Here is a 25280-nt window from a genome sequence, read left to right as displayed (position 1 = left end):
CAGGACAGGCAGAAAGGTGGGGGGGGGGAGGGGGGAAGAGACACAGACACACACACACAAAAGGGGGAAGACAGAGAGAGCGACGTGGCGAGACAGACACAGAGAGAGAGAGAGAGAGACACCCCCACAGACAGAGAGAGAGAGAGAGACACAGAGAGAGACACAGAGAGAGAGAGAGACACACAGAGAGAGAGAGAGAGAGAGAGAGAGAGAGAGAGAGAGACACAGAGAGAGAGATACACACACAGAGAAAGAGAGAGAGAGAGAGAGACAGATACAAACACACAAGGGGGAAGAGAGAGACAGATAAGGAGAAGGGGGAAAGAGAACACTATTATGCACTGTATCAGGAGGGAGCAGTAAACAGGCTGCGTGTGGCGGTGCGGAGCGAGAGCAGCCAGAATTTTGAGGGCTAGAGGAAGGAGGGACGGGGGAGATCACCATGGAGAGGCAGGCAGGGTGGTGAAGGGGTTACTTTATTGGTGTGATGATTATTAGATTGTCCCATACGGCAGCGCTGGGGAAACAGGGCTGCAGCTGGGGCCTTTGCCAGCAGAAAGGGACGAGGTCAGGATTTCCCATTCCATATGTAAACCCAGACAGTAACAGAGGATCGGGAAGGGAGGGTATGCGACTCCAGAAGCGTTGCCTCCTAATGCAGAGCAGTAGCCACAGGGACCAGCAGGTGTTTGTTGTGTTGGAACATTCACGCTCAGAATGTAGGTGTCGCCGGCCAGGCCAGTATTGACCACCCATACCTAATTGCCCCCTTTCAGAGAGCAGGGGTGAGGAGGGTGGAAGCTGCCTTCCTGATCGGCTGCAGCTCCCCTGGATTCAGGCCGGAGACTATTAAACCCAGGCAACGAATATAACACCAAACGGGAAACAGGATTTGTGTGTGTGTGTGGCCGGGGGGGGGAGGGGTGGAGAATGAAGAATTGGAAGTCACCGGAGACTGGGAAGGAGATGGAAGTGGCAAAATACTAGGAATGGCTGTTTCCCAGGGGAGCAGGTGGTGGAGGAGGGGCGGGGGAGAGAGCAGAAAGGTTTGGTTGGCAGGGGGAGGGGAGGGAAATAGGTGGGGTAATAGATGACCAGGGCGGAGCAGAATGCTGGGCCAGGGTTAGAATCGGGGACGACAATGTGAAAGGCATAGCTCCTTACCTCCTCCTGAATGGCTGGTGGGAGTGCAGCCAGGAACTCGGGGCTGACCTCTGTGACTCCCTGGTTACCGACCAGGGTAGCAGCAGCCGCTGCTGCCGCAGCTGCAGCAGACGCAGCCACGGTCGCTGCGGCACGGTTCGGTGGCCGGATCCCCAGCTGGTTCTGGAGAACCTCACGGCGGATATCCTCAGGCAGGGCGGCCAGGAAGGAGGGGTCCACACCCTCCGGTAAATTAATCCCTGTTGCAGCGAGGTTTTTGGGGGGTGGGGGGTGGGGGAAGAGACAGAGAGGGAGGGAGGGGAAAGAGTACGTGAGAGGGGAGAGAGCACCAGAACGAGGGAGGGAGGGAAACGAGAGCACGAGGGAGGGGAGAGAGCACCAGGATGAGGGAGGGAGGGGAAAGAGAGCATGAGGGAGAGGACAGAGCACCAGGATGAGGGAGGGAGGGGAACGAGAGCATGAGGGAGGGGAGAGAGCAGGGTGGAAGGAGGAGAGAGCACCAGAACAAGGGAGGGAGGGGAAAGAGAGCAGGAGGGAGGGGAATGAGAGCACCAGTACGAGGGAGGGAGGGGAACGAGAGCACGAGGGAGGGGCGAGAGCACCAGTACGAGGGAGGGAGGGGAATGAGAGCACGAGGGAGGGGAGAGAGCAGGGTGGATGGAGGAGAGAGCACCAGAACAAGGGAGGGAGGGGAAAGAGAGCACGAGGGAGGGGAAAGAGCAGGGTGGAAGGAGGAGAGAGCGCCAGAACGAAGGAGAGAGTGGCAAGACAATAAGAACAAGGGATTGAGGGGGAAGGGAGAGGAGAAAGCAGGGTGGGAGGAGGAGGAGAGAGAGAGAGCACAAGAAAGACAAAAAGAGAAATGGTGAGAGAGATAGTGAGAGAAGGCTGTCAGACACGGCTTGTGGGGCACAATCTCAGCAGCAAAGTGTTTCTGATGCTGGAGATGAGATCTCTCAGTGCTCCATCCTCCTCCCCCAGGCATCAATACTGTGACACAGCACCTGCCCAGCACCCTGACAGCTGGGAGACAGGACAGCCAGCTCTGTGGGCAGTTGGTCCCGCTCCATCCCACACAGTGGGGAAACCAGTACTTCCCCCTCTATCCTCTGTTCTCCAGGCTGTCACATCCAAGCACCAACATTGGTGACAGTCACCAGTGGACCGAAAGGAGGCAGCTCAGCTAAGAGCAGGAAATCTCTACCCTGACACAATTAACCAGTCCAAGGGCAGCCACTCTCTGTGGGTGCTGCCAAACCTGCCGAGTTCCTTCAGCACTCCCTGCTTCCAGACCACAGGATTCTTTCAATCTCTCTCTTGGCTCCAACGTGGAGGTAATCCACAATTGTGTGGAACAAGTATTGTGTGTCCATCTCAGAGCTTAAACAGCAACAGGCTGAGCTGAGGGAGGTCAAATGCAAGACAATCGTGCAGTACAAACACCCCCACCCCGCACCAACAAAGACCCTTTGGGTGAATGGCGGAGTGCCTCATCTCACCGGTATCCGTTGCTGTGCTGAGTCAGGTTTGTCGCTCCATCTCAGAGCGATGGCCCAGGGGGAGCACAGGGCACTGACTGACCATCAGCAGGAAGGCCTACAGACCCCTGGCGATGAGAGGCTGCAAAGGCAGGCAGGGAGGAACATCTCAAAGGCAAGGCCGAGACCGAAGCGAGTGTTGCATACCGGCAAGTGGGTCCTCCTCGCTGCTCGTGGTGGACGGCTGTCCGTCGGAGGCTGCTGTCACTCCGGTTCCCGGCACCGCGTCTCTGCTGGGCAAGGCCACAGGGGGAACAGAGGACGAGACGCTGCGCAAGGGGGTGTGGGGAGGGAGAAAACACACAGAAACCTCAGTCCGTTTGCAATCCGGAGGGGCTGGTCACGATTTGGTATGGGCAAACCGACTCCGAGAGGGAATTCCAGGATTTGGACCCAGCGACACTGAAGGAACTGCGATGTATTTCCAAGTCAGGATGGGGAGTGGCTCGGAGGGGAACTTGCAGGAGTTGGTGCTCCCATGTCCTCCTTTATAGTGGTGGTGGCAGGGCTTGCAAGGTGTTGGCTAAGGAGCCAGCTAAGGTGCCTTGATGAATTCCTACAGTGCATCTTGTACTGCTGCTACTGAGTGTCGGTGGAGAAGGGAACAAACCGCTGGGGACATGGAGCCTATCTACTTTGCTCTGTGTAGTGCATTCCAGGGCACTACGGGGCAGTTTAGCACGGCCAATCCCACCCTAACCCGCACATCCCTGGGCACTACGGGACAATTTAGCACGGCCAATCCCACCCTAACCCGCACATCCCTGGGCACTACGGGACAATTTAGCACGGCCAATCCCACCCTAACCTGTACATCCCCGGGCACTACGGGACAATTTAGCACGGCCAATCCCACCCTAACCTGTACATCCCCGGGCACTACGGGACAATTTAGCACGGCCAATCCCACCCTAACCTGTACATCCCCGGGCACTACGGGACAATTTAGCACGGCCAATCCCACCCTAACCTGTACATCCCCGGGCACTACGGGACAATTTAGCACGGCCAATCCCACCCTAACCTGTACATCCCTGGGCACTATGGGGACAATTTAGCACGGCCAATCCACCCTAACCTGCACATCCCTGGGCACTATGGGGACAATTTAGCACGGCCAATCCACCCTAACCTGTACATCCCTGGGCACTACAGGGACAATTTAGCACGGCCAATCCACCCTAACCTGCACATCCCTGGGCACTACGGGGACAATTTAGCACGGCCAATCCCACCCTAACCTGCACATCCCTGGGCACTACAGGGACAATTTAGCACGGCCAATCCACCCTAACCTGCACATCCCTGGGCAATACGGGGACAATTTAGCACGGCCAATCCACCCTAACCTGCACATCCCTGGGCAATACGGGGACAATTTAGCACAGCCAATCCCACCCTAACCTGCACATCCCTGGGCACTACGGGGACAATTTAATATGGCCAATCGACCCTAACCTGCACATCTTTGGACTGTGGAAGGGAACCAGAGCACCCGGAGGAAACCCAGCAGACACAGGGGGAGAACGTGCAAACTCCACACAGACAGTCTCCTGAGGCAGGAATCGAACCCAGGCCTCTGGTGCAGTGAGGCCACAGTGCCAACCACTGATCCACCATGCTGCTGAAATTGGGGCTGTGGATTCTCTGTACACTCCCCTCAGTTTAACATTGCGCCTGAGCACAGAATACAATATCGATTGCTGCTGTGATGGTAGCTGACACAGAGGCAGTGGGGGTGGCGGGTGGGGGGTGGGGAGAACTCTCTTCCAGGGACTATTGCTCCGGGATCGTTCCACCACAGTGTGGCAACCTGCCGCTTCTCCCAACCACCCCCGCCCGAGTCCTCACCTCTGGTCTCCAGCCGGGGCAGGTTCTGGCTGACCTTCAGGAGAGCCTGCCGACTCAGAGGGGGGGCCCGGTGCCTCATGGGTCGCTGGCCGGCTGCCTTGCTCGCTGCCACCCACGGTGAGGCCTTCTCCCGGCACCTCCTCCAACATGCCCGACACCGGGCTGCTCGTGTCCATGGGGGAGCCCTCCAGCTGGCTGGCCACTGTCACCAGGGTGTCCGAAGCTTCCACTCTCTCCGGAGACTGCGAGGCTGAGGGTGGGAGGAGGAACAATGGTAGGAGCAGCAAGGGGAGGGAAGCGGGGAAGGAATGGGCCAAGAGACAACGAGGGAGAGGGAGCCGAGGTTTTGAGCAGGGACGGGGACAAAAGAAAAGAAGATTCAAGACCACATCGGAAAAATGTTAAGTCCACAAATAGCTATCCCAACTTCAGAATGGAATATCCACTTGGAAAACTTTAACCCGTATTATCAAGGCCAACTCTTGAAGGTACTGGGCACTCAACAACATCCCGAGGGCCTGAATATTTTGACTCCAGTTCCAACACACAACCAGATGTGTGAAGGCAGGGCACGTCCCGCGTTTTATTCCTGCGGAGGACTAACTGGTGGTGAATGCTGGGCTCCTTGATCCTGGCTGGGATGGACAGTCCTCGGAAGAGCGCAGGGGACGGACAGCGGGCGGGAAAGCAGAGCCGAGTCTCGGTTGCCATTGGCAGAACAGTCGCAACAGGCCGAGTGGCCTACTCCTGCTCCTATTTCACGATCCCAGGGCTCTGGATTTCACAAGGCGTACGGGCTTTTATTGGTGGAGGAATTGAGTTCCGGAGTCCGGAGGTCATGTTGCAGTTGTATAAGACTCTGGTACAGCCGCATCTGGAGTATTGTGTGCAGTTTCGGTTGCCATACTATAGGAAGGATGTGGAGGCATTGGAACGGGTGCAGAGGAGGTTTACCAGGATGTTGCCTGGTATGGTAGGAAGATCGTATGAGGAAAGGCTGAGGCACTTGGGGCTGTTCTCATTGGAGAAAAGAAGGTTTAGGGGTGACTTGATAGAGGTGTACAAGATGATTAGGGGTTTAGATAGGGTTGACCATGAGAACCTTTTTCCACGTATGGAGTCAGCTATTACAAGGGGGCATAGCTTTAAATTAAGGGGAGGTAGGTATAGGACAGATGTTAGGGGTAAATTCTTTACTCAGCGAGTCGTGAGTTCATGGAATGCCCTGCCAGTAGCAGCGATGGACTCTCTCTCTTTATGGGCATTTAAACGGGCATTGGATAGGCATATGGAGGATAGTGGGTAGTGTAGGTTAGGTGGGCTTGGATCGGCGCAACATCGAGGGCCGAAGTACTGCGCTGTATTTTTCTATGTTCTATGTTCTACATCCTGCCCACTCGCCACTGGCGAGAACAGATGAGCCACAACGTGAATGACTGGCGCAACAGAGCTCTGAATGTTCCAAAGTTTCACTGAGCCTGGGACCCCAACAACTCAGTGCATCATCGAAAGTGCACACAGTCTCCAGGGCTGGCACTGTGACCCCAGCAAGGCGCGATCGAGAGGACAAAGTTCGCGAGATGGTGTTTGGAGGCCGGGCGCGGAAAGCTGGCCCACCTGTAGTCGGTGCTGGCGACATTTCCATCTGCAGGGCTTCAGCCTCCCCACTCGGCCTGTCAGGTACTGTCTCAATAGGCATCAGGGACTGTGCCGTCACCTCCTCGGCAGAAGGCAGCTGTAGCGATGAGGCCTGGACTCCGGCCTGGAGCGGGACAGAAGGTTGCTGTGGTGTCTCCTGAACACCCAGGGCCTGGGGCTCCGCAGCAGGGGCACCCTCCATCGAAGCAGGGGCTGGCAGCAGGTTCTCCAGTTGAGGGGTATCCAACTCAGTGGAACCAACAACAGGCTGCTCGGAGTCTGGCAAGAAGGATTCGGTAAAAAGGAACAGACATTTCATTATAGAATCCCTACAGTGTGGAAGCAGGCCATTCAGGCAGTCTAGTTCATACCGACCCTCTGAACAGCATTCCACCCAGACACAGCCCCTCCTTACCCTATCCCTGCACTTCCAATGGCTAATCCACCCTAACCCGCACATCCCTGGGCACTACAGGACAATTTAGCACGGCCAACCCACCCTAACCTGCACATCCCTGGGCACTACGGGGACAATTTAGCACGGCCAACCCACCCTAACCTGCACATCCCTGGGCACTACGGGGACAATTTAGCACGGCCAATCCCACCCTAACCCGCACATCCCTGGGCACTACGGGAACAATTTAGCACGGCCAACCCACCCTAACCTGCACATCCCTGGGCACTACGGGGACAATTTAGCACGGTCAATCCACCCTAACCTGCACATCCGTGGGCACTACGGGGACAATTTAGCACGGTCAATCCCACCCTAACCTGCACATCCCTGGGCACTACGGGGACAATTTAGCACGGCCAACCCACCCTAACCTGCACATCCCTGGGCACTACGGGGACAATTTAGCACGGTCAATCCCACCCTAACCTGCACATCCCTGGGCACTACAGGACAATTTAGCACGGCCAACCCACCCTAACCTGCACATCCCTGGGCACTACAGGACAATTTAGCACGGCCAATCCATCCTAACCCGCACATCCCTGGGCACTACGGGACAATTTAGCACGGCCAATCCACCCTAACCTGCACATCCCTGGGCACTACAGGACAATTTAGCACGGCCAATCCCACCCTAACCTGCACATCCCTGGGCACTACGGGGACAATTTAGCACGGCCAATTAACCCTAACCTGCACATCCCTGGGCACTATGGGGCTATTTCTCATGGTCAATCCACCCTAACCTGCAGATCCTGGGACTGTGGGAGGACACCCACGCAGACACGGGGGAGAATGTGCTAACTCCACACAGAGAGTCTCTCGAGGCTGGAATTGAACCCAGGTCCCTGTGAGGCAGCAGTGCTGACCCTTTGTTGAAAAACAAAACGTCCAGTTTCAAAATGCTGGACTATGACAAACAGTATAATCAAACGTACAAACCAGGAGGAGTAGGCCTTTCAGCCTGCTCCCCCATTCAATAAGGTCGCGGTTCATCGGAATGCAACCTTCAAACCCTCCTTCCAGATTGTACCCACCAGCTTTCCCAGGAGTATGTTCCAAAAGGTTCATTCAGAGCTCTCTCACTTTTATACTATGGCCAGTGCTCTAGTTTCTCTCTCAACTTGGTCACACAGGACAGGGGCCTCCATCGGTGATTTCCCCCACACGGCGACGGGACGGGGGTCTGTGTCTGTGATTTCCCCCACACGGCAACGGGACGGGGGTCTGTGTCTGTGATTTCCCCCACACGGCAACGGGACAGGGGTCTGTGTCTGTGATTCCCCCACACGGCGACGGGACGGGGGTCTGTGTCTGTGATTCCCCCACACGGTGACGGGACGGGGGTCTGTGTCTGTGATTCCCCCACACGGTGACGGGACGGGGGTCTGTGTCTGTGATTCCCCCACACGGTGACGGGACGGGGGTCTGTGTCTGTGATACCCCCACACGGTGACGGGACGGGGGTCTGTGTCTGTGATACCCCCACACGGTGACGGGACGGGGGTCTGTGTCTGTGATACCCCCACACGGTGACGGGACGGGGGTCTGTGTCTGTGACTCCCCCACACGGTGACGGGACGGGGGTCTGTGTCTGTGACTCCCCCACACGGCGACAGGACGGGGGTCTGTGTCTGAGATTCCCCCACACGGTGCCGGGACGGGGCTCTGTGTCTGTGATCCCCCCACACTGCGATAAGACGGGGGCCTGTGATTCCCCCGCCCTGTGACAGGAGAGGGATCCACAGTTCCCCTGCACAGTATCATGAAGCTGGTCTGTGTCGGTGATTCCCCACTGTATGGTGGTGGGGCGGGGGTCTGTTCCTGCAATTTCCCCACGTATGGTTTGGACTGATGTAGTAGGTCTCTTCCTGTGCCGAGTGTTTTGAGGCTATGACTACAACAGCACGGAGGATATTCAGGAAAAGTTAGATGTGAAAGCATTTTGTTTCGATGTGGGGCACAATTCTGCTCAGATTTCGGGTTATGGAAGGCTCTGTCTTGCCCTCTCTCTCACACACACACAGAGACACAGATACTCACCTGCTAACTGGCCCTGAGTTCTCATGGCTTCCAGCGCTGCTTCAGCGATTGATGCGGCCATGTTGCTGATGGCTTCATTCGTGGCAGTCAAGGCACTGGAGCTAACACCTGGAGAGCGAGGGTGCAACAGAGACAGAGAGAAAGAAAAATGTCAGGATCACTTCCAACACAGCTCGGACAGGGGGGTATGTGCGACAACCGAGGAGGGGGAACACCAATGAACCAAACCAGCCTCAAAAAGCACTGAAGGCAAACGCTGTGGGAATGGCTGATGATTGTGGAGGTGTACTGACAAGTGAACACATATTCACTGACAGAAACAAGGGAGGAGGGTCCTGCTTCGTGCATTACACAAGTCACAGCGATTTATAAACTGGCAAATGCACTCAATTCTACCATTAACTCTATTCAGTATCTTACCCCGTGCTATCCCTGTCCTGGGAGTGTTCAGTGTAGAGGGAGCTTTACTCTATCTAACCTTGTGATGCAGTGGACCTACCAGAGATTAATGGGTCTGTGTAAAGGGAGCTTTACTCCACTTCTAATCTGTGCTGTAGCTGCTTCTTGTTGGCAGCCTATCCTTATGAAGGTGCATGTTAATGGGCCAGTGCAAAGCCTCTGGTGCCAGTGCAAAGTGGACAGATGTCTCCTGCAAACCTTTGCATCTGCTGCTCTGAAATGACACCTTAGTGAGCATTATAAATACCCTCACAACACCAACACCCAGCTTTCAGCCACTGACCTCCCCTGTTGGTTATCTGACTGCTCAGCGAGGAAGGCAGCCAGTTGTGTAGTTATCTCCAAACAGGGCAAAACAACGAAACCAATGAAGGGTATGGGCAGAAGTTAGTGGGTAGGGGTTGGAGGTGGGGATAGGTTAGAATCACTGCCCTACAACTATATAAACCTACCACCTCAGCAGCCAAAGCAAACTGGGCCAGTCACTCCTCTTAAAAGCACAGAAAGGTGAATCTGTCCGAGACTGTAAAGGAAGCCAAACTTTCACTGTATTCCACACTCTCCCTTCCTGAAGGAGCCCCAAAGTGTTTGAAGTACATGATGAATAACTAACAGCCCAGATACAAGTACACTCAGTCAGCAGCCGCTGCATGCTTCAGGCAAACTACCTCCCAATGCCCAGTGCAGTCCAAATATCCTTCCAACCCTTTCTGACTCCCTCATTCATTCAGCTCCCCCTCAAAATCGATCTACAATAGCTACTCGCAGTGGGAGCAAGTCCCACATTCTCATTGGTGCAGACACTTCTCCGCAATTCCCAATGGGCTGTTTTGGTGACCACCTCCTATTCCTGGCTGCCCAGTGCCAGTGGTTCCCTGAGCAGAAGCATCATTCTCACACTCGATCTGCCGAGCTCCTCCAGCTTCCTCACTCCTCCCCGCGGCCTCGTCAGGGAGGCACAGCCACCCAGGGGGCAGCCAGTAACAGAGAGTCCGCTTAAGAGTTCTGTCAGGGCCGGGGGCGGAAGCAATACAGGCCAAGGCAAGGCGAAAGAAGAGAGAACTCCTTCTGCTCCCCTTCCATCAGTGGCTGTAGAAAGCTTGATACCTACACAAGTCAGCAGCCAGAGCCTTGGTTCAACGACACATTAGAAAGACGGCACCCTCAAAACTCTAAGGCTGCAGTGTACTTGTATTTCATTACTTGCAAGTTAGCCCACACCAGCACCTGGGACAGCGTCTACAAGTAACCGGAATCTCACCAACAGTGTGCACGTGTGGGGTGAACGCGCGGTCTTGCAGTCCCGGGAGTTCACGTTTGCCACCGTAGGAAAGACAGTAGATTGTATAGTTAACTCCAAGATCGGGTATGACCCTAAAACTATACAACCTACTACCTCATCCCAAAGGGCACCATTCCATCTCCAGGCAGGCAGTGGTGGGCGAACACTTTACTGCAAAGAAAATAAGCCGAGAACGGTCAAGCGTAGAAAGCAGCGAGGGAGTTTGGGCAGCAGGCCGAGACAGAGTTTCAGTCGGATCAGTGTGTGCATGCTGCTCTGAGACGGTGCCCCGAGGAGCCGTGCAGCTTGTACCCAAGTCCCAGCAGGGATGGCACTACTGCCTGATTATCAGAGGGCAGGCAGGAACCGTCTGGTATCAAAAGAGAGTTCTACTCCGTATCTAACCTTGTGCTGTCCCTGGGAGTGTTTGATGGACAGTGTAGAGAGAGCTTTACTCTGTACCTAACCATATGATGTACCTCTCCTGGGATGGTGTAGGCGTAGCTGTGTGTTGAGTTTAAAAGAGTAGAGGTGACTTTACTCCAGACCTAACCCTGTGCTGTCCCTGTCCTGAGTGTGTCCGATACGGACAGTGCAGAGGGAGCTTTACTCCAGACCTAACCCCGTGCTGTCCCTATCCTGAGTGTGTTCGATAGGGACAGTGCAGAGGGAGCTTTACTCCAGACCTAACCCCGTGCTGTCCCTGTCCTGAATGTGTTCGATAGGGACAGTGCAGAGGGAGCTTTACCCCAGACCTAACCCCGTGCTGTCCCTGTCCTGAGTATGTTCGATAGGGACAGTGTAGAGGGAGCTTTACCCCAGACCTAACCCTGCGCTGTCCCTATCCTGAGTGTGTCTGATAGGGACAGTGCAGATGGAACTTTACTCTGTATCTAACCCCGTGCTGTCCCTGTCCCTGGGGGTGTTTGATGGGGGGGGGGGGACAGTGTAGCGAGAGCTTTACTCTGTATCTAACCCCGTGCTGTCCCTGTCCCTGGGTGTGTTTAATGGGGGGGACAGTGTAGAGGGAGCTTTACTCTGTATCTAACCCTGTGCTGGCCCTGTCCCTGGGAGTGTTTGATGGGGGACAGTGTAGAGAGAGCTTTACTCTGTATCTAACCCTGTGCTGGCCCTGTCCCTGGGTGTTTAATGGGGGGGACAGTGTAGAGAGAGCTTTACTCTGTATCTAACCCTGTGCTGTCCCTGGGAGTGTTTGATGGGGGGGACAGTGTAGAGAGAGCTTTACTCCAGACCTAACCCTGTGCTGTCCCTGTCCTGAGTGTGTTCGATAGGGACAGTGTAGAGAGAGCTTTACTCCAGACCTAACCCTGTGCTGTCCCTATCCTGAGTGTGTTCGATAGGGACAGTGTAGAGAGAGCTTTACTCCAGACCTAACCCTGTGCTGTCCCTATCCTGAGTGTGTTCGATAGGGACAGTGCAGAGGGAGCTTTACTCCAGACCTAACCCTGTGCTGTCCCTGTCCTGAATGTGTTCGATAGGGACAGTGCAGAGGCAGCTTTACTCCAGACCTAACCCTGCGCTGTCCCCGTCCTGAGTGTGTCTGATAGGGACAGTGCAGAGGGAACTTTACTCTGTATCTAACCCCATGCTGTCCCTGTCCCTGGGAGTGTTTGATGGGAGGGTACAGTGTAGAGGGAGCTTTACTCTGTATCTAACCTAGTGCTGTCCCTGGGAGTGTTTGATGGGGGGGGACAGTGTAGAGGTAGCTTTACTCTGTATCTAACCCTGTGCTGTCCCTGTCCCTGGGAGTGTTTGATGGGGGGGACAGTGTAGAGAGAGCTTTACTCTGTATCTAACCCAGTGCTGTCCCTGTCCCTGGGAGTGTTTGATGGGGGGGACAGTGTAGAGGGAGCTTTTCTCTGTATCTAACCCTGTGCTGGCCCTGTCCCTGGGTGTGTTTGATGCGGGGACAGTGTAGAGAGAGCTTTACTCTGTATCTAACCCAGTGCTGTCCCTGTCCCTGGGGGTGTTTGATGGGGGGGACAGTGTAGAGAGCTTTACTCTGTATCTAACCCTGTGCTGTCCCTGTCCCTGGGAGTGTTTGATGGGGGGGACAGTGTAGAGAGAGCTTTACTCTGTATCTAACCCTGTGCTGTCCCTGTCCCTGGGAGTGTTTGATGGGGGGGGACAGTGTAGAGAGAGCTTTACTCTGTATCTAACCCCGTGCTGTCCCTGTCCCTGGGAGTGTTTGATGGGGGGGACAGTGTAGAGGGAGCTGCTGTACCTGATAGGATACTGTGAAAGCCACCTAAGGAACTAGATGGAACAGTTTTGTGAAGGAGAAACGGTGGAGCGTTAAGAAGCGAGAAACCTCCGCCTTGTGGCAGAGTTTGCTCTCTGAGCCTCTTCCCCCATCGCAGGTTACACCCAAGCATGACCAGATTGGTTAGGAGATGCACCCGAGCGGGGAAACAAACCTGTTTGACTCTTGTCACCTTGAACAGATGAGTTGGCAGTTCTGGTGGACCCCACAGCCTGCTGCACAAATAGCAATAACAGAAAGAAACAAGTCGCACTCAACGAGATGAACATAGAACATAGAAAAATACAGCGAAGTACAGGCCCTTCAGCCCTCGATGTTGCACCGATCCAAGCCCACCTAACCTACACTAGCCCACTATCCTCCATATGCCTATCTAATGCCCGTTTAAATGCCCATAAAGAGGGAGAGTCCACCACTGCTACTGGCAGGGCATTCCATGAACTCACGACTCGCTGAGTAAAGAATCTACCCCTAACATCTGTCCTATACCTATCACCCCTTAATTTAAAGCTATGCCCCCTCGTAATAGCTGACTCCATACGTGGAAAAAGGTTCTCATGGTCAACCCTATCTAAACCCCTAATCATTCTAATGAAGAGTCATTCTTGCCAAGGACTGGAAAGAACAAGGTCCCTACAAGTGAACTCACGCTCCCGCGTGGTGCGAAAACTGTACCTGGGATTTCGAAGTAGAGACACCCTCATCAGAACTTAACTCCTTCTCAGGAAGAGAAAAAGCCATTCAGTCCCTGAAACCTGTTCTGGGTCTCAGTGAGATTTTTTTTTTAAAAAAATGATGATGTGACACACCTCTGGAAAGGTGAGACTTGAAACTGGAACCTTCTGGCCTGGAGGTAAGGACACAACCACTGTGCCACAGGAGCCCGTAGAGTACCATTATATAGCAGGTGATGTGCATGCCAACCTGCCTTGGCTGCGCAATGTTCCCGTACCAAAGCGATACCCACAGTTTTTAAACTGACCCACAGGCTCGAAAGAACCATGCCCCGACTCTCTGCTGCTGCCCTGATTTCCGAGCCCCCAGCTGTAATGTTAACAGGTTTACTTGTACTCTCTGGGCATTAACGTAATGTTCAAGGGTGAAACACTACTGTCTTTCTCCAAGAAGCTGAACATTCTGGAAATGGGTGGGTGGGTGAGGGGGAGTGACATTCTGTCTCACCGATAGCATGCAGCAATGTCGATGACTGTCCATTGTCACCTGGACAGCTTTTTACTACTACTCTCCTGCTAATATCAAATTAAACTGCCTTCCACAGCCATCCCCAAAGCCAGTCAGATTCACTTGCGTGGTCATCCCCCGGTACTGAAGTAGATCACACCATCCACACTCACCGACGCGTTCTGCTCCTTGTTCTCCTTCTCTTCCTTGGCCTTTTCCTCCCTTCTGGCTTCCTCCTCTGCCAGCTGCTTCCTGCGTTTCTCTCTCCGCTCCTCCAGCTCCTCGTCGCGCAGGGACTCGAGGTGCTGGATGATGGGCAGCTTCACCACTTTTCCAGGGAAGAGGATTCCAGAGTTAGCACTCCAAAAAAAAAGGTGCCCCACTTCTCCCCACGGTCACGTCCACTCCCCAGGTTGAGGAGTGGCTCAAAGAGCCACTTGCAAGAGGCAGACGGTGGGTGGCATATTTATCTCTGGGTCAGAAGGTTGTGGGTTCAAGGCCCACCCCTATCCTGACCCCAGCGGCCAAGCTGGAAGCCCACCACCACTTACTTTTAAATAAAACCAAGCTCTGCAGAGACCTGCCTTATTGTGTTGTTCGAGTGTGTCAGCACGTAGGACAAAGAGAGAACATAGTTTTAGGCTTGGAATTTTGTTTAGGCTAAAGTAATGAACTTGAAGTTATTTTTATTCTGAAGGGCATTAGTAAAATGAAGTACTGAGTCACAGAGTCCCACAGCACAGATTCAGGCTCTTCGGTCCAACTCATCCACATTGACAACGGCACGGTGGCACAGCGGTTAGCACTGCTGCCTCACAGCGCCTGAGACCCGGGTTCAATTCCCGACTCAGGCGACAGACTGTGTGGAGTTTGCACATTCTCCCCGTGTCTGCGTGGGTTTCCTCTGGGTGCTCCGGTTTCCTCCCACAGTCCAAAAATGTGCAGGTCAGGTGAATTGGCCATGCTAAATTGCTCGCAGTGTTAGGTACGGGGTAAATATAGGGGTATGGGTGGGTTGCCCTTCGGCAGGTCGGTGTGGACTTGTTGGGCCGAAGGGCCTGTTTCCACACTAAGTAATCTAATCTAAACGTTTCCCAGACTAAGCTAGTGCCAGTTGCCTGCACTCGGCCCAGATCCCTCTAAACTATTCCTATTAACGTACTTATCCAAGTGCCTTTTAAATGTTCGAACTGTACCCACATCCTCAGGCAGGCCATTCCATTTACGCACCACTCTCTGTGTGTGAAAAGGCTGCTCGATAGGTCCCTTTCACATCTTTCCCCTCTCATCTTAAACATATGCCCTGTGGCTTTGGGCTCCCTCACCTTATGGAAACATCCCTTGCCATTCACCTGCTCCATGCCAGTCATATGGCCATTTTATAAACCTCAAAAAGGTCACCCTGCAACTGCTATGCCCCAGTGAATAAAGCCCCAGTCTATCCTTAAAACCCAAATCCACCCCCTGGAACTGGCACATCGTTTCTGAACCCTTTCCAGTTTAATAATATCCTTGCTGTAACCAAATTGCACATAGCCTCGCCAACATCCTCTACAATCTCAACGTGACGTCCCAACTCCTCTCAATGGTCTGAGTAATGAAGGCAAGTGCACCAAATGCTTCTTCGCCACCCCGTCTACCTGGGACACAATTGCCGAGAAGGCAAACACCTGAACCCCTAGGTGCCTCTGTTCTACAACACTCCCCGGGACCTGACTATTAACTCCTGCCCTTCTCCTTGCCACCAAAATGTCATCTCTCGCTTGCCCAAATTAAACTCCAACTCCCAATCCTCGAGCCATTTGTCCAATTGATCGAGATCCCGCTGTAATTTTGGCGAACCGTCCTCACTATACTATACCATCAATTCTGGTGTCACCTGCAATCTTGCTAACCACACCTCCTGAATTCTCAAGGCCGAACCCACAAACCAACACTGCTTGGCGCAACTGGTGGAACACTGGAGTTTGACCGTCAGCACGCTGCCCCTGTCCCAGCACTTGGTGCTCAAGCTGAGACAGACCCAAGGAACTGTCGGAGGCTCAGTCAGGGGAGCACACTGAGTGACGACGTGGAGCAGGAGTCCCCAGGCTGAGGTTAGCATCACTGAGGAAACAGGCAATGCCTGGGCCACGACTGAAGCACTCTCAAAGTAGGGGCTGGGGAGGAGGGGTTGCTGTACATCTCCAGGCTGGAGGAGGAGCTCGGCTCTGACTCGGGACGGGGAGCAGGAATTTGAACCTCGCGGTGGAATCGGAGGAAACATTCCGCGTACATCGGCCTGAAAAAGAAAACAAACCCTCACCTGCCACACAGTCGTGCATACTTTCTGCATCCAGCACTTTGCATTCCTCAGTCCAGCGAGTTAGTGCAGTCGGGATGCTGGACAGGGTACCTGCAGAAAGAGAAAAGGATATGACAACTGCTGCAGGACAGAAGCCAAATGAGCTATACCGCCAAAGCACGGGGAGGACCCCAATATCAGGCAGGTAGGCACAGCGCTCAATCATTCTGCAAACAATCTGATAATACCATGGGATAGGACAAAGAACAAATGAAAACACAGCACAGGAACAGGCCCTTTGGCCCTCCAAGCCCATGCCGATCCAGATCCTCTAACTAAACCTCAGAGTTATATAGATGTACAGCATAGAAACAGACCCTTCAGTTCAACCTGTCCATGCTGACCAGATATCCCAACCCAATCTAGTCCCCACCTGCCAGCACCCGGCCCATATCCCTCCAAACCCTTCCTAGTCATACACCCATCCAAATGCCTCTTAAATGCTGTAATTGTACCAGCCTCCACCACTTCCTCTGGCAGCTCATTCCATACACGTACCACCCTCTAAAGATCGGTAATCCTCTGCTTCCTGCCCATTCATGTATCTGTCCAGATACATCTTAAATGACAGTACTGTGCCTGCCTCTACCACCTTTGCTGGCAACGCATTCCAGGCACCCACCATCCTCTGCATAAAAACCTTTCCATGCATATTTCCCTTAAAAACGTTTCCCTTCTCACCTTGAACTCGTGACCCCTCGGAATGGAGTCCCCTATTCAGAGAAAAAAAAGTTTCTTGCTACCCACCCTTGTCTATACCTCTCATGATTTTGTAGACCTCAATCAGGTCCATCCTCAACCTCTGTTTCTAATGAATATAATCCTAATCTCCTCAACTTCCCTTCATAGCTAGTGCCCTCCAGACCAGGCAACATCCTGGCGAACCTCCTCTGCACCCTCTCCAAAGCCGCCACATCCTTCTGATAACGTGGCACCAGAATTGTATGCAGCATTCCAAAAGTGGCCGAACCAAAGTCCTATACAACCTGTAAGATGATACTCTGACTCTTGTACTCAATACCCCACCCGAGGAAGGAAAGCATGCCGTTTATGCCTTCTTGACCACTCGAACTGACCTGCGTTACCACCTTCAGGGTTCAGTGGACCTGAACACCCAGGCCTCTCTGTATATCACTTTTCCATTTACCGTATAGAGTTGGATCTTTCAAAACGCATCACCTCGCAATTGTCCAGATTGAACTCCAATGGCCATTTCTCCACCCAACTCTCCAACCTACATCCTGCTGCGTTCTCTGGCAGTCCCCTTCACTATCTGTCGACCCCACCAGTCCGACTGGCATCTGCAAACTTACTAATCAGACCACCCATACCTTCCTCCAGATTACTTATGCATGTCACAAATAACAGTGGTGCCAACACGGAGCCCGGCAGAACACAACTGCTCACAGTTCTCCATTTTGAGAAACTGATGAGCCAAAGAGGGATAGGTGACTGGCCTTTGGCTCTGCAGGTCGTAGGTGAGAATGCTGTGCTCTAGCACAATGGGAGCATCAATACCGGGCAGGACAAAACAGTCCTGCTCAATTGACACATTTGAACACACGGCATTCAATCCCCCCACCATTGACGTACACTGGCAGTTGTGTGTGCGTGCGAGTGTGCACATTGTGTCTGTAAGATGCACTCCCACTTCCTCGACCCCAGGAAGACTGAGGGCAGCGGATGGAGGGGACACACCAACACCTGCAACCTCCCCTCCAAGCACCCGCTCCACACGTGCACACCCCCTCACAAACCATGTGATCGCCAAAATCCTGGATTAGGAATGATTACCAGGGAGTGACTGGGCCGCAAAACCCAAACAATGGAGGAGAAACACACCAGCATTTAAAAACCATCCCAGCAGTTACTGGCCCAGAATCAGGGCCGTGCAACTTTAAAACCTCTGTCACTTGCATCACAAGTAGATTACCCCCTGGGGTACATGGTCCTGCTCCCTCCCTCCCACCATCATCAATACCAGCCCTCAACGCCGCACCCCACCATGCAAAGCCCCAGACCAGGACTGGTTGCCTTACCTGCTTGGCTGGTGGTAGCAGTCTGGTCGTGGAAAAAGTCATCGAGGAGATCATCGTCTGACCGGGCGATGATGTGCACGTCATCGTTACCAACCAGGAGGCGGGCACGCCCACGGCTCTGCAGCGGCAGGCTGCTGCTCAGCTGGAGGATGTCTGCAGCAGCTGAGGGTCCCAGCAACCTGCAGGTATGGAACGGCCAGAGACAGAGGTCAGCAAGGCCACAGAATATATAGCCAACATAGTGCTGCCACCCTGCTGCCTGATGGTACCCACTCCCTCAGCCCTGACCCTCCTCGGTACCCATGTCCTCGTCCCCGACCCCTCTCCCCGCCCCATGACAGCACTCGCTCCCTCGGCCCTGACCCCTTCCCTCCCCCACCGGACAGTGCTCGCTCCCTCGTCCCTGACCCCTCCCCCCGCCCCACGACAGCGCTCGGTCCCTCGTCCCTGACCCCTTCCCCCGCCCCCACCCTACGACAGCGCTCGCTCCCTCGTCCCTGACCCCTCCCCCCCCCCAACCCATGACAGCACTCGCTCCCTCGTCCCTGACCCCTCTCCCACGGCAGCGCTCGCTCCCTCGTCCCTGACCCCTCTCCCACGGCAGCGCTCGCTCCCTCGTCCCTGACCCCTTCCCCCGCCCCCACGACAGCGCTCGGTCCCTCGTCCCTGACCCCTTCCCCCGCCCCCACCCTACGACAGCGCTCGCTCCCTCGTCCCTGACCCCTCCCCCCCAACCCATGACAGCACTCGCTCCCTCGTCCCTGACCCCTCTCCCACGGCAGCGCTCGCTCCCTCGTCCCTGACCCCTCTCCCACGGCAGCGCTCGCTCCCTCGTCCCTGACCCCTGTCCCACGGCGCTCGGTCCCTCGTCCCTGACCCCTTCCCCCGCCCCCACCCTACGACAGCGCTCGCTCCCTCGTCCCTGACCTCTCCCCCCCCCCCCAACCCATGACAGCACTCGCTCCCTCGTCCCTGACCCCTCTCCCACGGCAGCGCTCGCTCCCTCGTCCCTGACCCCTCTCCCACGGCAGCGCTCGCTCCCTCGTCCCTGAACCCTCCCACCCCCACCCCACGACAGCGCTCGCTCCCACGTCCCTGACCCCTTCCCCCCCACCCCACGACAGCGCTCGCTCCCTCGTCCCTGACCCCTTCCCCCCCCACCCCACGACAGCGCTCGCTCCCTCGTCCCTGACCCCTTCCTCCCCCCCCCACCCCACGACAGCGCTCGCTCCCTCGTCCCTGACCCCTTCCTCCCCCCCCCACCCCACGACAGCGCTCGCTCCCTCGTCTCTCACCCCTTCCCCCCCCCACCCCACGACAGCGCTCGCTCCCTCGTCCCTGACCCCACCCCAGGACAGCGCTCGCTCCCTCGTCCCTGACCCCTCCTGACCCCCCCCCCCCAGGACAGCGCTCGCTCCCTCGTCCCTGACCCCCCACCCCAGGACAGCGCTCGCTCCCTCGTCCCTCACCCCTCCCCCCCCCCCCCCACCCCACGACAGCGCTCGCTCCCTCCCCCCCAACCCCAGGACAGCGCTCGCTCCCTCGTCCCTGACCCCTCCCCCCCAACCCCACGACAGCGCTCGCTCCCTCGTCCCTCACCCCTTCCACCCCCCCCCACCCCACGACAGCGCTCGCTCCCTCGTCCCTGACCCCCCACCCCAGGACAGCGCTCGCTCCCTCGTCCCTCACCCCTTCCCCCCACCCCACGACAGCGCTCGCTCCCTCCCCCCCAACCCCAGGACAGCGCTCGCTCCCTCGTCCCTGACCCCTCCCCCCCAACCCCAGGACAGCGCTCGCTCCCTCGTCCCTGACCCCTTCCACCCCCCCCCCCCACCCCACGACAGCGCTCGCTCCCTCGTCCCTGACCCCTCCCCCCCAACCCCAGGACAGCGCTCGCTCCCTCGTCCCTGACCCCTCCCCCCCAACCCCAGGACAGCGCTCGCTCCCTCGTCCCTGACCCCTTCTCCCCCCCCCCCAACCCACGACAGCGCTCGCTCCCTCGTCCCTGACCCCTTCCCCCCCCCCCACCCCACGACAGCGCTCGCTCCCTCGTCCCTGACCCCTTCCCCCCCCCCCACCCCACGACAGCGCTCGCTCCCTCGTCCCTGACCCCTTCCCCCCCCACCCCACGACAGCGCTTGCTCTCTCGTCCCCGACCCCTCCCCCACGACAGCGCTCGCTCCCTCGTCCCCGACCCCTCCCCCACAGCAGCGCTCGCTCCCTCGTCCCTGACCCCTCCCCCACAGCAGCGCTCGCTCCCTCGTCCCCGACCCCTCCCCCACAGCAGCGCTCGCTCCCTCGTCCCCGACCCCTCCCCCACGACAGCGCTCGCTCCCTCGTCCCCGACCCCTCCCCCACGGCAGCGCTCGCTCCCTCGTCCCCGACCCCTCCCCCACGGCAGCGCTCGCTCCCTCGTCCCCTCCCCCACGACAGCACTCGCTCCCTCGTCCCCTCCCCCACGACAGCACTCGCTCCCTCGTCCCCGACCCCTCCCCCACAACAGCACTCGCTTGCTTGACCCCGACCCCCACCCTATGATAGCACTCATTCCCTCGTCCCTGATCCCTCCCCCATGACAGCACTCATTCCCTCGTCCCTGACCCCTCCCCCACGACAGTGCTCGCTCCCTCGTCCCTGACCCCTCCCCCATGATTGCACTCACTCCCTCGTCCCTGACCCCCACCCAATGACAGCACTCGTTCCCTTGGCCCTGACCACCCCTCATCCTCCTACCCCGACAGTACCCATTCCCTCAGTGCTGACCCACCCTTCCATTCTTTTACCTTTGCAGGATGAGTGGAGGGTTGGGCTGCCTGTTCCCAGGGTAGTGGACGTGGATGGTGTGGCCAGTATTGGCAGCGAACGGCCGTATTGCCCGCTGACTGCGCCCGATGCCCTGCGTGAGCCTGGTGGTGGAGGATCCTGTGCCCAGCGTCAGTGCACTGTGATCCGCATGCCGAACCATGAGGGGGTGTGTGGCTGGAATGTTACCTGGGGCAGGGGGTATATCCGCTGAGGAAAAGTTGTGAAACATTAGAAAGGAATTGGAGATTCATATGAGCATTTTCACAATGAGCTGGCTAAAATCGGGCTGAAGAGGGGGGGACAGAGCAGTTCAAAGACTAACTCTAAATGCTTGTTCCAATCTGAAGCTGCAACTAGTCGCTGTTTGAAGAGACAGAACCACACAGTTGGCCTGTAGTACCCGCACCCATTGCCTCAGCGGAGTAATATTTCACAATTTGCAACAGAATCACTCCTGCTGTACACAAGGGCTTGGTGAAAGTGGGGGAAGCAAACTGAGGGATATCAGTGTTGGCTAAATAAACACCTGCCCATTATAGCTAGACCATGAAGCTTATTCTACCATGTCCCCAAACATTCGCAGCTAAACCCTCCCAGGGATAGGGACAGCACGGGGTCAGATACAGAGTAAAACTCACCCTACACTGTCCCCCCTTCAAACACTCCCAGGGACAGGGACAGCACGGGGTTAGATACAGAGTAAACCTCCCTCTATACTGTCCCCCATCAAACACACCCCGTGTTGTCCCTGTCCCTGGGATAGATACAGAGTAAACCTCCCTCTATACTGTCCCCTATCAAACACTCCCAGGGACAGGGACAGCACGGGGTTAGATACAGAGTAAAGCTCCCTCTACACTGTCCCCCCATCAAACACTCCCAGGGACAGGGACAGCACGGGGTTAGAGACTGAGTAAAGCTCCCTCTACACTGTCCCCAAACTCTCCTGGAACGGGATTACCATTTTTGCCTAAGAACATTTACCTCCTTGCTGCTGGAGAGAAAGGAGGCCAGCACATGCAGCAGAGGATGAGAGAGAGCTACCCAAGCAGAGGGGAGCATATTACCACCCCAGCTGCGATGGGTTTAAACCTATGTTCAAGAGGTGAATGGTTAGCTTTCTAACTGACGTTACCCTGCTAGCCCTTCCCCCAACTGCTCTGCTGGGAATGAGAAGCCAGCTGGGAGGTACTGAATGGGACTGCCTCCAGTGGCTTCACACTGACATCCCTTCAGCATGGCTGGGACATCAAGCACACCCAAGACTGGATACAGTCTACCAAGGCCCATTGTGGAGCATCTCCGAACATCTGCCTCCTGCACTTGTAGCGTTTCCTCTGAACGGGACGTACATCCTCGGCGAGAATCCTCTCGAGCAACCAGGCGCAACCTGCCTGAGCACCTCAGTCTTTCATACCAAAAGTCAGCCAAGGCATTGCCCATTGGGAAGGAGTTTGGAAACAAAAAAAATCACCAAATGAAACAGCAAGGGGCAGAAAGTAAAAGGAGAGGAGCTGAGGGGACAGGCACAGGCTAACGCAGCAGCCTCTGAAACCAATGGGCAGGGAGACGAGTGTTCAGTCCCGAGAAACACTACATACTTAGTGAGGCAGATGCAAGTCTGAGAGACACTCCCTCGAACACTCTGCCACTTCCGAGAGGAAACAGAGCAGTCAAAAGGCCAGACATGCTTTTAAACACACATCAACATTTAGTGAGAGTCAACTTTCCAAGTCCAAGGGGTCTTGTCCAACTGCACGCGATAAACTGCAGGCACGCCTGCACTTCCTGGGCCCTCTCTGCTTCTCGTCATTGGGATCAGGAGCTCCTCACTACTTGCAGAGCGGGGAAGCCAGCTGAGATCTGCAGCTGGATCAGTTACAACAGAGACTTGGGCTAACGCAGATACAAGGCTCCAACAGCCATAAAAACATCTGCCTGGAGACCTCTGGGTGACTGGAGCGCTGACATCTTTTCAGAACCTTAGCTACGGTCCCTCTGATCTGGGATGGATGCACGCACATTGGAATCTTCTGTTCTTTTTCAAAAGTAAATGTCAAACTTGGACAAGGCCCCTTTGCAGTGACTTTGTTTTTAAGCCAGAGTGGCCCCTTCACCTGGAAACGTGTCCTGATAGTGAAATTTCCATCACTCGCACCTCTAATACGCAGTGTTACTAAAGTAAAGCTACACATGGTTTGGGGGAGGAGGGGGGTGGTGAAATCAGACCTCTCAAAGTGTCCACATTTAACATTTCTCATAACTGTATTGCGTAGTCATGGGAGAAGATCATGTTTTGCAAAAGCCTCAAGTTTATGAGTATCGCCGGGTAGATTTGGGGGTGGGGAGGCACGTAGCATAGCACCGATGGGTTGAGACACAAGTTTAGATCGTCTGGCCTTTCCACAGTCAGTCAGACTCCGTGAAGGAGAAGCAGAGGACGGCAAAATAAGGGGAGCCAGGCAGGTGCAAGATGGGAACGAAAACACAGTAGTGAAGATAAGAAAGGACAGGCCGAAAAATCGCAAAATCCAAGGTGTCAGAAACAGAAGAGAGCTGAGAGCAAGCAAGTTATGTTTCAGTTTCACTGGAATGGATGGCAAGTGTTTGAAAACATATACATCCCCCCCCCTCACACTGAACTGATTGGGTGAAAGCATCGAGAAGACTGGAATAAAATGGATATACAGTACAACCTCAATTATCCGAATGAGTTGGGCAGGGAGTATTTTGTTCGGATAACTGAGCTGATCATAAACAATGAAGCATTTATGGAACCTTGAGTGTGTGTTTGGACAATCCGAAATTTGGATAATTGATGTTTAGATAATCGAGATTGTTCTGTATTGACATACCTGACCGGGACATGTCCCAAAGTGGAAACAAAGGTACTGTTAAAAGACATCGGGAGGAAACTGGGATCCCTCCACAATAGAATATTGCAGAGAGAATGACTCTGCCCAAACTATAACTGATTAATGGCGGATTTAAGTACAAAAAGCACACTAAATAAATTTAGTCAGATCTCTCCAAACAGTTCAACTCGTGCTTGTTATCAAACTGGCACTAATTCACAATGCTCGCCTGACCCCAGTTTTAATAATGAGATGATCCCACAACAACGCAGCTGTTGAGTGTTTCTCATTGCACAGACGAGACACCCCAAAACCGAGAAGGAACAGTCCCAGGTCTGAACTCTGCTTTGCCCCAGGAAACTGCAGCTGTCAGACACAGCCATGCGCAAGGCTGTTGGGAGGAACAAGTTGGGAATAACTGGTCACTATGTCCCAGCTCTGAGCTTCAGGTGAGATCCTGCAGCAGGCACACCACAATCCACTTTCAACCGATGCCCAGTCAGTATTCGCTAAGCGTCAACAACACTGGCCCCCCCACCTTCTCAGGCTGTGCTCCAAAATCACAAAAGAATTCCTCCTCACCTTAAAAGGCCGAAGCCTAACTTTTCAGCAGTGTCTCCTAGTTCTGCCCTCACCCAGAGTGATCCTGCACTCAAAGGCACTCAGTGCCCCCTCCGACCTTCCTGGGTGGCTGCCAACTCTTCCACCTTTCCAGAAACTGAACCCACTCCCTCCCTCACTCCCAGCGAACCGGGTGCAAGTCCAAGGCTAGGAATCCTGCAGCAAGCAACTCAACACTTAGCCACCTGACTACCCAATGTCTGCGCACCATCTGCAAGGCTTCGTTTAGGATGGCATACTCTCCACTTGCCCAGATGGGTGACAAGTGGCGATGGGTAACAAACGCCCCTACATCCTGTGAAATAACCTGCTGAAAAACATTCTAACAGATTGTCAATTTGAAAACATCAGTCTTGCAAGGTCTGGGAGCGGTAACTCTCAGAAGCAATTCAGGTCACCAGGCAGCACCCACCCATCTTGCCTCATCACAGTTGCACAGATTCCATCACAGAACCTCATCTGCTGGCATAGGCTCTGGAGAAAGATATGGCTTGCTGGCGACAGTATCAGACAGGAGTCAAGGGAAATCCAGCTGGCCATAAGACACCTGCAGAAAGCTGACTGCTCGCTCTCATTCGAGACACGGTTGGTGGGGGGTTTACTCGGAGCATTACCACACCTCAGGCGAGGGGAGAAGGGGAACCCTTCGTGGTAACCTCAGTCAGTGCAGGAAATTTGAATGCACATTGTTGGTGTCACGCCGATTCCTGATCAA

The 25280-nt window shown here is 55.0% G+C and overlaps 1 protein-coding gene across 8 annotated transcripts in view; it reads right to left on the bottom strand.

The window, feature by feature from the left end:
* Positions 1 to 25280, bottom strand: part of huwe1 (HECT, UBA and WWE domain containing E3 ubiquitin protein ligase 1) — a 217123-nt gene that overhangs the window by 32100 nt on the left and 159743 nt on the right. For 7 of the 8 annotated variants that reach the window (XM_060822431.1, XM_060822430.1, XM_060822435.1 and 4 more), the window contains 10 exons: positions 21068 to 21296; positions 18285 to 18463; positions 16207 to 16296; positions 14075 to 14229; positions 12874 to 12934; positions 8695 to 8802; positions 6171 to 6470; positions 4554 to 4803; positions 2850 to 2971; positions 1165 to 1403 (listed from right to left, as the gene is read on the bottom strand). In XM_060822431.1, the coding sequence (XP_060678414.1) occupies positions 1165 to 1403; positions 2850 to 2971; positions 4554 to 4803; positions 6171 to 6470; positions 8695 to 8802; positions 12874 to 12934; positions 14075 to 14229; positions 16207 to 16296; positions 18285 to 18463; positions 21068 to 21296 (1733 nt within the window). The remainder of the gene's footprint in view (positions 1 to 1164; positions 1404 to 2849; positions 2972 to 4553; positions 4804 to 6170; positions 6471 to 8694; positions 8803 to 12873; positions 12935 to 14074; positions 14230 to 16206; positions 16297 to 18284; positions 18464 to 21067; positions 21297 to 25280) is intronic. The other variant, XM_060822432.1, reaches the window with a different exon arrangement.

Source organism: Hemiscyllium ocellatum, unplaced genomic scaffold (genome assembly GCF_020745735.1).
Source record: "Hemiscyllium ocellatum isolate sHemOce1 unplaced genomic scaffold, sHemOce1.pat.X.cur. R, whole genome shotgun sequence".
Lineage (NCBI taxonomy): Eukaryota > Metazoa > Chordata > Chondrichthyes > Orectolobiformes > Hemiscylliidae > Hemiscyllium > Hemiscyllium ocellatum.
Note: the sequence above shows the minus strand (reverse complement) of the source record. Positions and strands in the feature narration are given on the sequence as shown.